Source organism: Scyliorhinus canicula, chromosome 24 (assembly GCF_902713615.1).
Source record: "Scyliorhinus canicula chromosome 24, sScyCan1.1, whole genome shotgun sequence".
Classification (NCBI taxonomy): Eukaryota; Metazoa; Chordata; class Chondrichthyes; order Carcharhiniformes; family Scyliorhinidae; genus Scyliorhinus; species Scyliorhinus canicula.
The window spans coordinates 18705791-18719860 of NC_052169.1; the positions used below are offsets into that span (position 1 = coordinate 18705791).

The 14070-nt window shown below is 45.4% G+C and overlaps 1 protein-coding gene across 2 annotated transcripts in view; it reads left to right on the plus strand.

Annotated features, from left to right (window-relative positions):
• LOC119956802 (fibrillin-1-like) overlaps nt 1-14070 on the plus strand; it is a 622562-nt gene that overhangs the window by 158959 nt on the left and 449533 nt on the right. For both annotated transcript variants that reach the window (XM_038784238.1, XM_038784237.1), the window contains exons 6-7: nt 2057-2254; nt 9346-9471. In XM_038784238.1, coding sequence (XP_038640166.1) covers nt 2057-2254; nt 9346-9471 — 324 coding nt within the window. The remainder of the gene's footprint in view (nt 1-2056; nt 2255-9345; nt 9472-14070) is intronic.

The following is a 14070-nucleotide window of genomic DNA, read 5'->3' on the forward strand; positions in this document are numbered from 1 at the left end:
ACTGCACGCAGTACTCCAGGTGCGGCCGCACCAGAGTTATGTACAGCTGCAGCATGACCTTGTGGTTCCGAAACTCAATCCCCCTGCTTATAAAGGCTAGCACACCATATGCCTTCTCAACAGCCCTATTAATCTGGGTGGCAACTTTCAGGGATTTATGTACCTGGATGCCGAGATCTCTCTGTTCATCTACACTACCAAGAATCCTGCCATTAGCCCAGTACTCTGCATTCCTGTTACTCCTTCCAAAGTGAACCACCTCACACTTTTCCGCATTAAACTCCATCTGCCACCTCTCAGCCCAGCTCTGCAGCTTATCTATGTCCCTCTGTATCCTATAACATCCTTCAGCACTATCCACAACTCCACCGACCTTCGTGTCATCTGCAAATTTACTAACCCATCCTTCTACACCCTCTTCCAGGTCATTTATAAAAATGACAAACAGCAGTGGCCCCAAAACAGATCCTTGGGGTACACCACTAGTAACTGAACTCCAGGATGAACATTTGCCATCAACCACCACCCTCTGTCTTCTTTCAGCTAGCCAATTACTGACCCAAACTGCTAAATCACCTTCAATTCCATACTTCCTTATTTTCTGCAATAGCCTACCATGGGGAACCTTATCAAACGCCTTACTGAAATCCATATACACCACATCAACAACTTTACCCTGATCCACCTGTTTGGTCACCTTCTCAAAAAACTCAATAAGGTTTGTGAGGCATGACCTACCCTTCACGGCATGCTTGCCTTCATTGGCCGGGGCATTGAGTATAAGAATTGGCAAGTCATGATGCAGCTGTATAGAACCTTAGTTAGGCCACACTTGGAGTATAGTGTTCAATTCTGTTCGCCACACTACCAGAAGGATGTGGAGGCATTAGAGAGGGAGCAGAAGAGATTTACCAGGATGTTGCCTGGTATGGAGGGCATTAGCTATGAGGAGCGGTTGAATAAACTCGGTTTGTTCTCACTGGAACGACGGAGGTTGAGGGGTAACCTGATAGAGGTCGACAAAAGTATGAGGGGCACAGACAGAGTAGATCGTCAGAGGCTTTTGCCCAGGGTAGAGGTGTCAATTACTAGGGGGCATAGGTTTAAGGTGCGAGGGGTAAGGTTTAGAGGAGATGTACGAGGCAAGTTTTTTACACAGAGGGTAGTGGGTGCCTGGAATGCGCTGCCGGAGGAGGTGGTGGAAGCAGGGACGATACTGACATTTAAGGGGCATCTTGACAAATACATGAATAGGATGGGAATAGAGGGATATGGACCCAGAAAGTGTAGAAGACTTTAGTTTAGCATGGTCGGCACGGGCTTGGAGGGCCGAGGGGCCTGTTCATGTGCTGTACTTTTCTTTGTTCTTTGTTCTATGAGTATTATTAGTCCATGCAACACCTCTGAGGTTGCTTCATTGCCTAGATCCGCAAGTGGTCCAACTGTATCAGCAGCAATAATCCATTGTTACGTTGATATCAGTATAACTATTATATAGCCAGATGGATGTTTTTTAATGGTTCCTTGCTGATGGCTGTTTGTGATTATGTTAAATTGACCAATGTGTTTACAAAAACAATTATCTATAATTGAATCTTCATTGAGGGCAGCACGGTAGCATGGTGGTTAGCATAAATGCTTCACAGCTCCAGGGTCCCAGGTTCGATTCCCGGCTGGATCACTGTCTGTGTGGAGTCTGCACGTCCTCCCCGTGTGTGCGTGGGTTTCCTCCGGGTGCTCCGGTTTCCTCCCACAGTCCAAAGATGTGCGGGTTAGGTGGATTGGCCATGCTAAATTACCCGTAGTGTCCTAAAAAGTAAGGTTAAGGGGGGGGGTTGTTGGGTTACGGGTATAGGGTGGATACGTGGGTTTGAGTAGGGTGATCATTGCTCGGCACAACATTGAGGGCCGAAGGGCCTGTTCTGTGCTGTACTGTTCTATGTTCTATGTTCTTTTTAAATATTCAGATATTGAGCAATAAAATTTTGGGAATTTGTTTCTTAAAATTGCCTTTTTACCATGGTGGTAGATTCTAATCATGTATTTTAAAATTTAGATTATAGAACTGGACCATGTTTTACATCAGTAGAGAACCAGATGTGCCAAGGGCAACTGACCGGCATTGTCTGCACTAAAACCCTTTGCTGTGCAACAGTTGGACGAGCCTGGGGACATCCCTGCGAGATGTGTCCTGCCCAGCCACAACCATGTCGTCGTGGCTTTATTCCCAATATCCGAACGGGAGCATGTCAAGGTAAGAGGTGAATTGATAATGTGCAGAATCTTTGAAATGTAACCAAGCATTATGTTGAAATGAATTGCATTGTTTTCAGTTAGTGCCCCCGAAACAATCTTTGGGAGATCATTGATCCTTACTGGATGGTTCACTAAACCTTGCAAATGAGTCATTGTTTTGAGCTGAAGTAACTAGCAATAACTGCTTAATTTCAATGCCTGAGTGTAGCTAATATTTTAATAAAGTCTTTGCCAATACTGCTTATAATCATTCTGGTGCCGTTCATTAACAAACTGGAAAAAAACTCTTTTGACACAACTGATTTTATTTGATTTGCAGACACTTGGTCAAAATAAATAGTTTTAAATTGTTATTCATGTAATATATCAAATTACCACTTCAGATACAGCAAATCTTTAATATTTTTCTAACAGAAAAATCATAACATTAGGAATAATATAAACAGGGCTAATTGATTAACCATAGTAACAACAGGAAGGTCAAAAATGAAACTTCCCCAGGGTAGCATGTAAGTATAATATAGCCATCTCTTGGACAGCACACTTTCCTTACAGTGCAGGTATAGGAAGACATTGCGCTAGTCTTTAGAAATTGGAGGATAGAGAAGGTGAATGCTTGGCTGTGGAGATGGCGCAGATGGGAAGGCTTTCAATTTCTGGGCTATTGGGACTGGCAGCATCTGTGTTTCAAGTCCATATAACTCTTCCACAGAACTGAAGATGGGGTAGAAATGTAATGGATTATATAGTTGGAGAAGGCGGTGGAGCAAGTGGGGCAGAATAGAAGGTCAGAGATACGTTGGAGTAAAGATGAGATGGACAAAGATGTCATGAACATAAGACAAATTGGATCTTAATGGTGGCATTAGAGACTGAACTGGTGGCATAAAAGCAAGGTAGGCCAATGTGTTACTAGCTAAAGGTCAATGCTCAGTGGAAGAAAAACTTAAAAAACAAGGAACTGGAGGGGTTGTATTGGGGAAAACCAAGGAAAACAAAAACGGGGGTCAAAATGTAGGGGAAATTTCACAATCTAAAGTTGTTGAACTCATTGAGTCCAGAAGGCTGTAAATTGCCTAATCAGAAGATGAGGTGTTGTTCTACCAGTTTGTGTTGGGCAGCACTAGAGTATTGTAGCAGACCTAGGACCTACATGTGGGCATGAGAGCAAAATGCTGCGTTGAAATGACAAGCGACTGGAAGGTTGGAGTCATGTCTGTGGACAGGGCAAAGGTGTTCTGCAAAGCAGTTATCTAGTCAATGTTTAGTCTCGGCAGTGTAGAGGAGACCACATTGGGAGCAACAAATACAGCAAACCAAGTTGAAGGAGGTGCAAATTAAATGCTGCTTTACCTTAAAAGAATGTTTGGCCCTTTGACTGTGAGGAGGGAGGAGGCAAAGGAGCAGGTGTTGCATCTTCAGCAATTGCATGGGAAGGGGCTGAAGCGTTGGGGAAATGGAAGAGTCGACCAGGTTGTCGCAGAGAAAATGGCCCCTGTGGAATGCTGATGGGATTATTTTTTTGAAATGTTTTTTATTGAGTTTTCATATTTTACATCCAACAAATTCCAAATTATTAGAAAAAAAAACACGCAAAAATTAACATGTATATTTACAGGTAAGCATCTTCATAATAACAACTGTGGCCGCCCCCTTTAGCCGGCATACATATTTTACATTCCCCAATATGGCCGAGGCACATGCTTATAGGCATTTATTTACAGTTTGGTTTTGGACCTTAGCTTGCCATCAAACCCCCATAACGAACCCGCAGCCGCCCCCCTCCCCCCCCCCCGGGCTACCTTCCCCCGATTCCCGTCCATTTTCCCCTGATTCTTGGCCACCCGACTATTCTTCCTCTTGTTCGTTGGCCACAAACAGGCCCCGGAACAATTGCATGAATGGCTCCCACGTTCTGTGGAAGCCGTCGTCTGACCCTCGGATAGCGAATTTGATTTTCTCCATTTGGAGAGATTCCGAGAGGTCGGACAGCCAGTCTGCAGCTCTGGGCGGTGCTGCTGACCGCCAGCCAAACAGGATTCTACGGCGGGCGATCAGGGAGGCAAAGGCAAGGGCGTCCGCCCTCCTCACCAGGAATAGATCTGGCTGGTCTGAAACCCCGAAGACCGCCACTATCGGGCATGGCTCCACCCTCACCCCCACCACTTTGGACATAGCCTCGAAGAAGGCTGTCCAGTACTCCACAAGCCTGGGGCAAGACCAGAACATGTGGGCGTGGTTGGCCGGGCCTCTTTGGCACCGTTCACGTCTGTCCTCCGCCTCCGGGAAAACCTACTCATACGGTTTCTTGTTAAGTGGGCTCAATGTACCACTTTTAGTTGCGTCAGGCTGAGCCTTGCGCATGTGGAGGTGGAGTTGACCCTATGCAGTGCTTCGCTCCAGAGTCCCCACCCTATCTCAATCTCCAGGTCGTCCTCCCATTTCATTCTTGTTGCGTCCAGTACGGTGTCGTCCCTTTCTACCAGTCGGTCATACATGTCGCTACAGTTCCCTTTCTCTAGGATACTTGCGTCCAGTAGGTCTTCCAGTAGTGTCTGTTGTGGCGATTGTGGGTACGTCCTTGTCTCCTTTCGTAAGAAGTTTTTGAGCTGCAGGTACCGTAGCTCGTTCCCCCCGGCTAGCCGAAATTTCTCTGTCAGTTCGTCCAGTGTTGCGATCCTTTATGGGGAAATCTGTTTAGTGGTGGCATCATGCTGGAGATGGCAGAAATGATGGAGGATGATCCTTTGAGTGTGGAGGCTGGTGGAGCGAAAAGTGAGGACAAGAAGGACCTTGTCATGCTTCTGGGAGGGAGGGGAAGGGGGTGAGGGCAGAGGTGCGGGAGACGTGTTGGACACGTTTGAATACCCTGTGAACCAGTTGCATGCAGTCTAGAATATTTTTGAGCAAAACAGGTCTTGAAAGTCCCGAGCTGAATTCTTGATTCATTAATCTCGGCAGGTTTGAATTTATGGACATTACTTTTGTCACATTACCCCAATTAGAGAGGAGGATTAGATTAGATTTGACAGTTTTCTACTTCAACTGCATGTATTTGAATGACAAAGGAATGGCTATGTTGCTCCTCTCCCTATGGATACCTCTCCCTATGGATAAGTAGCTTGTCAGTACTCACTGCATTTGTTCACATATGAAGAATGGCTATTAGATCAAGGTATCAAGATGTAATCTGGATTAGTACAATGTTCAGCAAGTAAATTAGGGCTCCAGAGTTTTGAAATTATTTCAAAAAATAGAAAGGCAACTTATCTAAATGACAAAAAATTTCAAAGTACTTTGGTGCAGAGGAATTTGGGTGACCTCATGCATGAATCATAGAAAACTAGTATGCAGGTACAGCAGATAATAAGGAAGGCAAATCAAGGAACAGCACGGTGGCGCAGCGGTTAGCATTGCTGCCTCATGGCGCTGAGATCCCAGGTTCCTCCCTAGCTCTAGGACACTGTCCGTGTGGAGTTAGCACATTCTCCCAGTGTTTGCGTGGGTTTTGCTCCCACAACCCAAAGATGTGCAGGATAGGTGGATTGGTCACGCTAAATTGCCCCTTAATTGGAAAAAAAGAATTGGGTACTCTAAATTTATTTTAAAAAGAAATAAAAGGAAGGCAAATCAAGTTTTTACATTTATGGCTCAAGGAATAGAGGACAAAAGTAGAGAAGTGTTGCTGCAACTGCACAAGGCATTGGTGAGACCACACCTTGGGAACTGTGTACAGTTTTGTTTCCTTTATTTCAGGAGGGAAGTAGTTGCAGAGGAGGATTACTGGATTAATTTCATAGATGAGGAGTTTGTTTTATGAAGAGAGATTGAGTAGTTTACGCCTATATAACTCGAGTTTAGAAGAATGACAGATCTAATTGAGGTATATAAGATGATAAAAGGTATAGACAAAGTGGGGTGGCACGATGGCAAAGTGGTTAGCACTGCTGCCAGGGACCCGGGTTCAATTCCAGTTTGGATCATTGTTTGTGTGGAGTTTGTATGTTCTCCCCGTGTCTGCGTGGGTTTCTTCCGGGTGCATCAGTTTCCTCCCACACCTTCTGCATTGTAGGGATTCTATGAAATTCTAGAAATAGAGCAGATGTTTCCTCTTGTGGAGAAATCTAGAGTGAGAGGTCATAGTTTCATGATAAGAGCTTGCAGATTTGAAACAAATGAGAAGAAATTCCTTCTCTCAAAGGATCGTGAATCTGCGGGATTCGCTGCCCCAATGTACGGTGGATGGAGGGAAATTGAGTAAATTTAAGGAGGAGATAGACAGATTTTTAACTAGTAATGGGTTGACGGCTTTGGAGAAAGGGCAGGAAAGTGGAGTTGAGGCAGAGATTAAATCAGCCATGATCATATAGAATGGTGGATTGGACTCAACGGGCTGAATTGCCTATTCCTATTCTTAGTTCTTATGTATTCTATAAAGCGTAACTCTCCTGCCAAATCATAGTGCACTTGTTAAATACTACAGGTTGAGCATCCCTTATCTGAAAACCAAAACATTTCAAAATGCACACTTTTGTTTGAGCGCTGACGTGATCCCACAAGTGGGAAATTCCTCGAGGCTTCCGGATGATGCGCAGTTCCCAATGCGCCACACATGCACAGTTCCTGATGTGCGCCCACGAGCGCAGTTCCCAACATACGCTGCACATGCACAGTTCCCGACATGTGCTCACAAGCGCAGTTCCCAACGTGCGCTGCACATGCGCCGTTCCCAACGCACACCACACAAGCGCAGTTTCCAGCATTCCGCACATGCGGATGAAACCAAGATTCGTGGAGTGGCAGATAGTGTTGAGGATTGTCAGAAGATACAGCAGGACATAGATTGGAGACTTGTGGTTTAATCCAGACAAATGTGAGGTGATGCATTTTGGTAGGTCTAACATAGGGGGAAAATATACCGTAAATGGCAAAACTCTTAGGAATATAGAAAGTCAGAGAGATCTGGGCATAAAGGTCCACAGATCTTTGAAGGTGGCAACACTCTATGTAAAAAGTTCATCCTCATGTCACCTCTCCACCTTCTGCCATTTATCTGAATCTACATTCCCTGGTTCTATAATTCTCCACCAAAGGAAACAGCTTTATCCTGCCCACTCTGCCTCTTCTCCTCACAATTTTGTACACATTAATCAAGTCACCCCTCACTCTTCTTTGTTCCAAGGTAAATAGCCCCAACCTATCCAAACTCCTCATAACACTTTTCTAGCCCTGGCAACATTCTTGTAAACCTTCTTTGAAGTCTCTCCAGAACAGTGACATCCTTCCTGTAATATGGTGACCAGAACCGCACGCAATATTCCAGTTGTGGCCTCACCAGTGTTTCATACAAATTCCAACATTATATCCTCACTTTTATATTCTATACCTCTGCCAATGAAGGAGCGCATTCTATAAGCTTTCTTAAAATCTTGTCTACTTGAACTGCTGACTTTCGGGACCTATGTACTTGTGCCCTCATCGACCCCTCTTAGTATATTCCTATTTATTGTTTACTCCCTGTAACTGTTTGACCTCCATAAATGCATGACCTCACACTTCTGTGTTAAATTCCATCTGCCACTTTATTGCCCACTCCACCAACCCATCTATATCATTTTAGTGATTATGGCTATCCTCTACTCTGTCCACCACTCAATCTTTGTAGGTTAATTCTATGTTTTTCGTTTTCGGTATGAACTTGTAGCTTGTCTTATGTAAAGTAATTGTTGTATTCCCTTTTCTTAGTTTGAGAGATAGCAAATAAATAAAATGCTCAACTCATATAAATGGTGAGTTCAAATCTTATGAACTGAATTGTTAAAGATTGACTGGTTTGAGTTACAAGTGGAAAATCTACAAAAGAAGTGCCTGAGATCTGAATTTAATTCAGTAAAATCTCACTTGATAAGATTCTATGGTACTAGTTGTAATTTAATTTTATAGATTACACTGGTCTATCACTGAAGGAAATATTTGGAAGTGCGGCAGTTTTGACTAATTAGAAAGCATTTTAAAAAAATCCTTTGCACTTGGATATCAGGGGCGAAATTCTCCGACCCCATGCAGGGTCGGAGAATCGCCTGGGGCAGCCGAAAATCCCGCCCCCGCCGTGGCAGAGATTCTCCGCCACCCGGGAAGTGGCGGGGGCGGGAATCTCGCCACTCCGATCGACGAGGCCCCTGCGGCGATTCTCCGGCCCGAATGGGCCGAAGTCCCGCCGCTGGGAGGCCTCTCCCGCTGCCGATGTTTGAACCACCTCTGGTGGCGGCGGGATCGGCCCCGCAATCGGGGTCGGGGGGGGGGGGGGGCGATCGGACCCCGGGGGCTGCCCCCACGGTGACCAGGCCCACGATCGGGTCCCCCCGCTCAGACTCTGGGCCAATGCCATGGGTGCACTCTTCCTTCTCCGCCGCCGCCACAGCCTCCGCCATGGCGGAAGCGGAAGAGAAACCCACATCACGCATGCGCCGGTGGTGACGTCAGCAGCAGCTGGCCGCTGACGTTACCGCCGGCGCATGCGCCGACCAGCGAAAGCCTTTCGGCCAGCCCCGCTGCCGGGCGGCGGGCCTGAAAGGCCGCTGGCACCGGTTTTTGGCGCCAGTCTTCTGGTGCCAACCGCTCCGGCGCGGGGCTAGCCCCCAAAGGTGCGGAGAATTCCCCACCTTTGGGGAGGCCCGACCCCGGAGTGGTTGGCGCCACTCCCCTACGCGGGTCCCCCCGTCATGCCGGTTAGGGGAGAATCCTGCGCCAGATCACAGAAAGACCTATAACCAAGCTGGTGTCCTAACCTTCTCAATTCACAAAGTAACTTAATAAAGGATGCCAACAATAATATGAAAAATTTAAAAGCTCCTAATTTCAGGAAGTGGGTTGAACTTGGTGGAATGTGTGAAGTTTAGACTAATGCACTTCTCTTCTAGAGGAGTTCTGAAAATTTGACCCCTTTAAATTTACTAATAAAATCTCCAGTATTGATGAGCGAGTAGACAGATGATAATTATGGATGATAATTGCAGAGTAATACCAGGATGGTGAAACTGTTAAAAATAGAAGGATAATCTGTTGAAATATTTTCATTTCCTTTGACAGATGTGGATGAATGCCAAGCTATTCCAGGAAGCTGCAGTGGGGGAAATTGCATTAATACTGTAGGCTCCTTTGAATGCAAATGCCCAGCTGGACACAGGTTTAGTGAAGTAACTCAAAAATGTGAAGGTAAGACAAAGGCATGTTACAGATGAGTGCACTTCAAATACATTTTAAGAATTTTCCTTCAGTGATTTTAGTGTTATAAACAACTGGTGGTTGCATTCTGTAATTTTACACATGGATAACACCAAAACTAAACTGATAAATCACCTGCCTTCATTAATTTTCACACAAGTTCCAAAAAGAAACTCCATAATGGAACATTTACTCATTGTTAATTTTAGTTTACATTCTTCCCTACTTCCCAACTGGATTCTCTTCACTCTTCGTCGCTTTTATTGCTCCCCTGACTGCGTGCCAGTCTTTTGAAATCACTAATTTTCGGGACTTATGGGAGGAAACCAGAGCACCCAGAGGAAACCATGCAGACACAGGGAGAACATGCAGACCCCGCACAGACAATGACCCAAGCGGGAATCAAACCTGGGACCCTAGAGATGTGAAGCAACAGTGCTACCCATTGTGCTACTGTGCCGCCGTTGTTTGCTGGGTCTATATATTTTGTTGTTAAAGTTTGCTGATTCCTAAAATTCCACAGAAATTACTGCATGGCACCTGAACATTTGACTAACCAGTCTGTGCTGATATTTATCATCATGTGCCACCCTGTTCCCATAACCCTTTCTTCTCCTTCATATTTAGTATTGCACAGCCTCTCAGTTAATCACAAATTCCAGCAGTGCATTTCACAGCCTCATGCGCAAAAATAAAAGTTTCTCTTTTTCTGTCTTTCACATGTTTAATTTTCTATTTATGTCCTCCACTGGAACTTTCAAATACTGAAAATAGTCTCTTTCTATTTACTTCTCCCATCCCTCCATAATTTTACACACCTCTATCCTAGAAACTCTGTATACCGTCTTAATTGCCTCAACATCCTTCCTGTAGTGTGAAGCCCAGAACTGTGAGCAGTACTTCCAACTGCAGTGCTATTAAGGTTGTATGGTACAATACCCCGAATATCACCCCCTTTTCAAAGAGGACAGTCTTAATCCGATTAAACCCGACTCTTCTCTTTGCCAATTCTGCACCCAGGTACACCTGCAGCTCACTCCCTTCCCAGGTACATTTCTTGGTCTGCCTCACCCATCAAAGGATCTTCTCCTTCCCCAGAAAGTGGTGCAACTTGCCCTCGACGGTTTGCCCACCTACGGCCTCCTCCTCAGTGCCCTGTGCGCTCAATCCACCTCCAGAGGCTGATCAAAGGCCCCCTCTCCATCAATTTTTCCAGCATGCTTGCCATGTACACTTCGCATCTGCACCTTCAATGCCTTCAGGCATCCCGACAATTGCCTCCTGGAGAGATTCTCCAGATCCTCCACCTTATCCCTCAGCCTCTTCTGGCTCTCCCGCATCGCTCCTACCTCTTCCATCAAAGAGGTCAACTGCTCCTCGTGCTCCCCCACCATCTCCTCCAAGGAACAAAAAAATCCGCCTTGAGAGGGAGCCACCAAATTTGCGACCACACGCTCCATGACACCCGGAAGTCTCCTATATAAACATTTCTTGCTGAGATATGCATTTGTTTTTCTTGAGCTCAGTCAAGCATTCATAATTAGGCTATCTGGAAAATCAAATGTCTACTTCTGTTCATACAGTTGCAATTTTTGGCTTTATTATGAATTTTTAATTCAGTTTCAAGAATGATGAATGCACTTCACTCAAAAGGCTACGTTTATATAGCTTTTCGGGGTTGAGAATTTTGTTGAACTGCTCTCTTGTGAGTTATTTTTCTTTTATGTGGTTTCTGTGTTTGTAAACACAAAATTAAGAGCCATGGGGGGAAATTAATACAATGAATAGTTATGATTGATTGGTCCTCTTCTCATAAAGCTCTCAGTATATTTCAATGGAAATAATGCATTCTTATTTTTTTGGGGCTAATGACTTGTGGGTTCACGACTCCTCTGACAGACCATAGAATTTACAGTACAGAAGGAGGCCATTCGGCCCATCGAGTCTGCACCGGCTCTTGGAAAGAGCACCCTACCCAAGGTCAACACCTCCACCCCATCCCCATAACCCAGTAACCCCACCCAACATAAGGGAAATTTTTGGACGCTAAGGGCAATTTATCATGGCTAATCCACCTAACCTGCACATCTTTGGACTGTGGGAGGAAACCGGAGCACCCGGAGGAAACCCACGCACACACGGGGAGGATGTGCAGACTCCACACAGACAGTGACCCAAGCGGAATCGAACCTGGGACCCTGGAGCTGTGAAGCAATTGCGCTATCCACAATGCTACCATGCTGCCCATGAACCTTGTCTGCTTACAGAAGGGCCCCAACTCTACTAAAGTTGCAGCTGGCGTGTGGTTTAAAATGCCCATCCCTGCAACAGATCTAGCAAGGGCAGGAGTGCTGCATGTGGGCTCACAACCTACACCGTTATTCTGCGCTGGTGAAAATTGCCAGAAATGGGAATGGCTGTATAAAGCTCTGGTCAGACCCCATTTCGAATATTGTGAGCAGTTACTGGCCCTGCATCTAAGGAAGGATGTGTTGGCCTTGGAGAGAGTCCAGAGGAGACATACAAGAATGATCCCTGGAATGGAGGACTTAGCATATGAGGAGCAGTTGAGGACTCTGAGTCTGTACTCGATGGAGTTTAGAAGGATGAGGGGGAATCTCGTTGAAACTTACAGAATACTGAGAGGCCTGGATAGAGTGAACTTGGAGAGGATGTTTCCACGAGTAGAAACTAGAACATAAGGGTACAGCCTCAGACTAAAGGGACGATCCTTTAAAACAGAGATGAGGAATTTCTTCAGCCAGAGGATGGTGAATCTGTGGAACTCTTTGCCGCAGAAGACTGTGGAGGCCAAGTCACTGAGTGTCTTTAAGACAGAGATAGATAAGTTCTTGATTAATAAGGGGATCAGGGGTTATGGGGAGAAGGCAGGAGAATGGGGATGAGAAACACATCAGCCATGATTGAATGGCGGAGCAGACTCAATGTTCAAATGGCCTAATTCTGCTCCTATGTCTTATGGAAGTAGAAATTTGGAATCTTGGCCTTTAAAAGGAGGTCAAGTCAAATCTCTGTGGAATTACAGACTAATTTCTAAGGCCTGCTTTATCTTTTTGTTCCCTCAGAATTCTTGATATATAATTTTTGTCCTACTTCCTGTTGCTTAACTAAGTATTCTGATCCTTGCCTTTAATGTAGTATAATGTTCATCATGTCCAATCTCACATTTAATTATTTTTTCACTTATATATTTGTAGATTATTCTTTTTAGTACTTTTTCACATTTTTCCTGTTCTCTCTCTCAGCTGCTTTCCTTTAATGCCTTATTCAAAGACCATGCGTGGATCCTGGTGAAGGACTGGATTATGCTTGGCTTTAAGTCCCCTACTCTGTCAAACGTCTCTACTATTCCCTCTTAAACCTCGTACACGAGAAAGGACCATTTTTGGGGAATAACGAGGGTATCCAACATCTATGGCATTGTATTCTGGAATTGTACGGTGAAATTCTAGGGGGAATCAAAGCAAAATACCACAGATGCGGGAAACTTGAAATACAAATAGACAGTGCTGGAAATACTCAGCCATTCCATAACGGGAACCAAAGGCCCATCAAGAACTAATACATTAGAACATAGAACAGTACAGCACAGAACAGGCCCTTCGGCCCTCGATGTTGTGCCGAGCCATGATCACCCTACTTAAACCCACGTAACCCATATACCCGTAACCCAACAATCCCCCCATTAACCTTACACTACGGGCAATTTAGCATGGCCAATCCACCTAACCCGCACATCTTTGGACTGTGGGAGGAAACCGGAGCACCCGGAGGAAACCCACGCACACACGGGGAGGACGTGCAGACTCCACACAGGAATCTAATTCCTTCTTAAAATTACACAACATTTTGACCTCAATGACTTTCTGTGGTAGTGAATTCCACAGATTCACCACTCTTTGGTTGAAGAAATTTATCCTCGCCTCAGTCCTAAAACATTTACCCCTTATCCTCAAACTATGACCCCTAGTTCTGGAGTCCTCCACCATCGGAACATTCTTTCTGAATCTACCCTGTTTAATCCTGTTATAACTTTATACGTTTCTGTGAGATCCCCTCTCACTCTCTAAACTCCAATGAATATAATCCTAACCACTTTAGTCTTTCCTCATATGACATTCCCGCCATCCCAGGAATCAGCCTGGTCAACCTTTGCTGCACTCCCTCCATAGCAAGAACACCCTTCCTCAGATTTCACACGAAAAGTGGCTCTCATCTAAGAACATCGACTAAGGCCCTTCAAACAGGCACCAGAAGTATAGGAAACCCTCCAAACTAACCCACCATCGACCGTATGGCCAAACAATGTTGGAAAGAATCAGCCACCCAGTTGAAAAGCCAGTAGAGATGAGGGGAGGGAAACCTCAGCCTCAGAACAGGGAATCACGTGTGGAGGCACAGAACCGACAAAGCTTGACCCCGCAGAGGCCCCCGCTCAGACCCAGGTGCTGACGGACAGAATGAGGTGCTTTATTTTTCTTCGCATTCCAGAAGCATAGGGAGGAAATAAAAAACACCTCTTAGTGGCCGTCGAGATGGCAGTGGAGGCCACGACGGCCCCATGAGGGA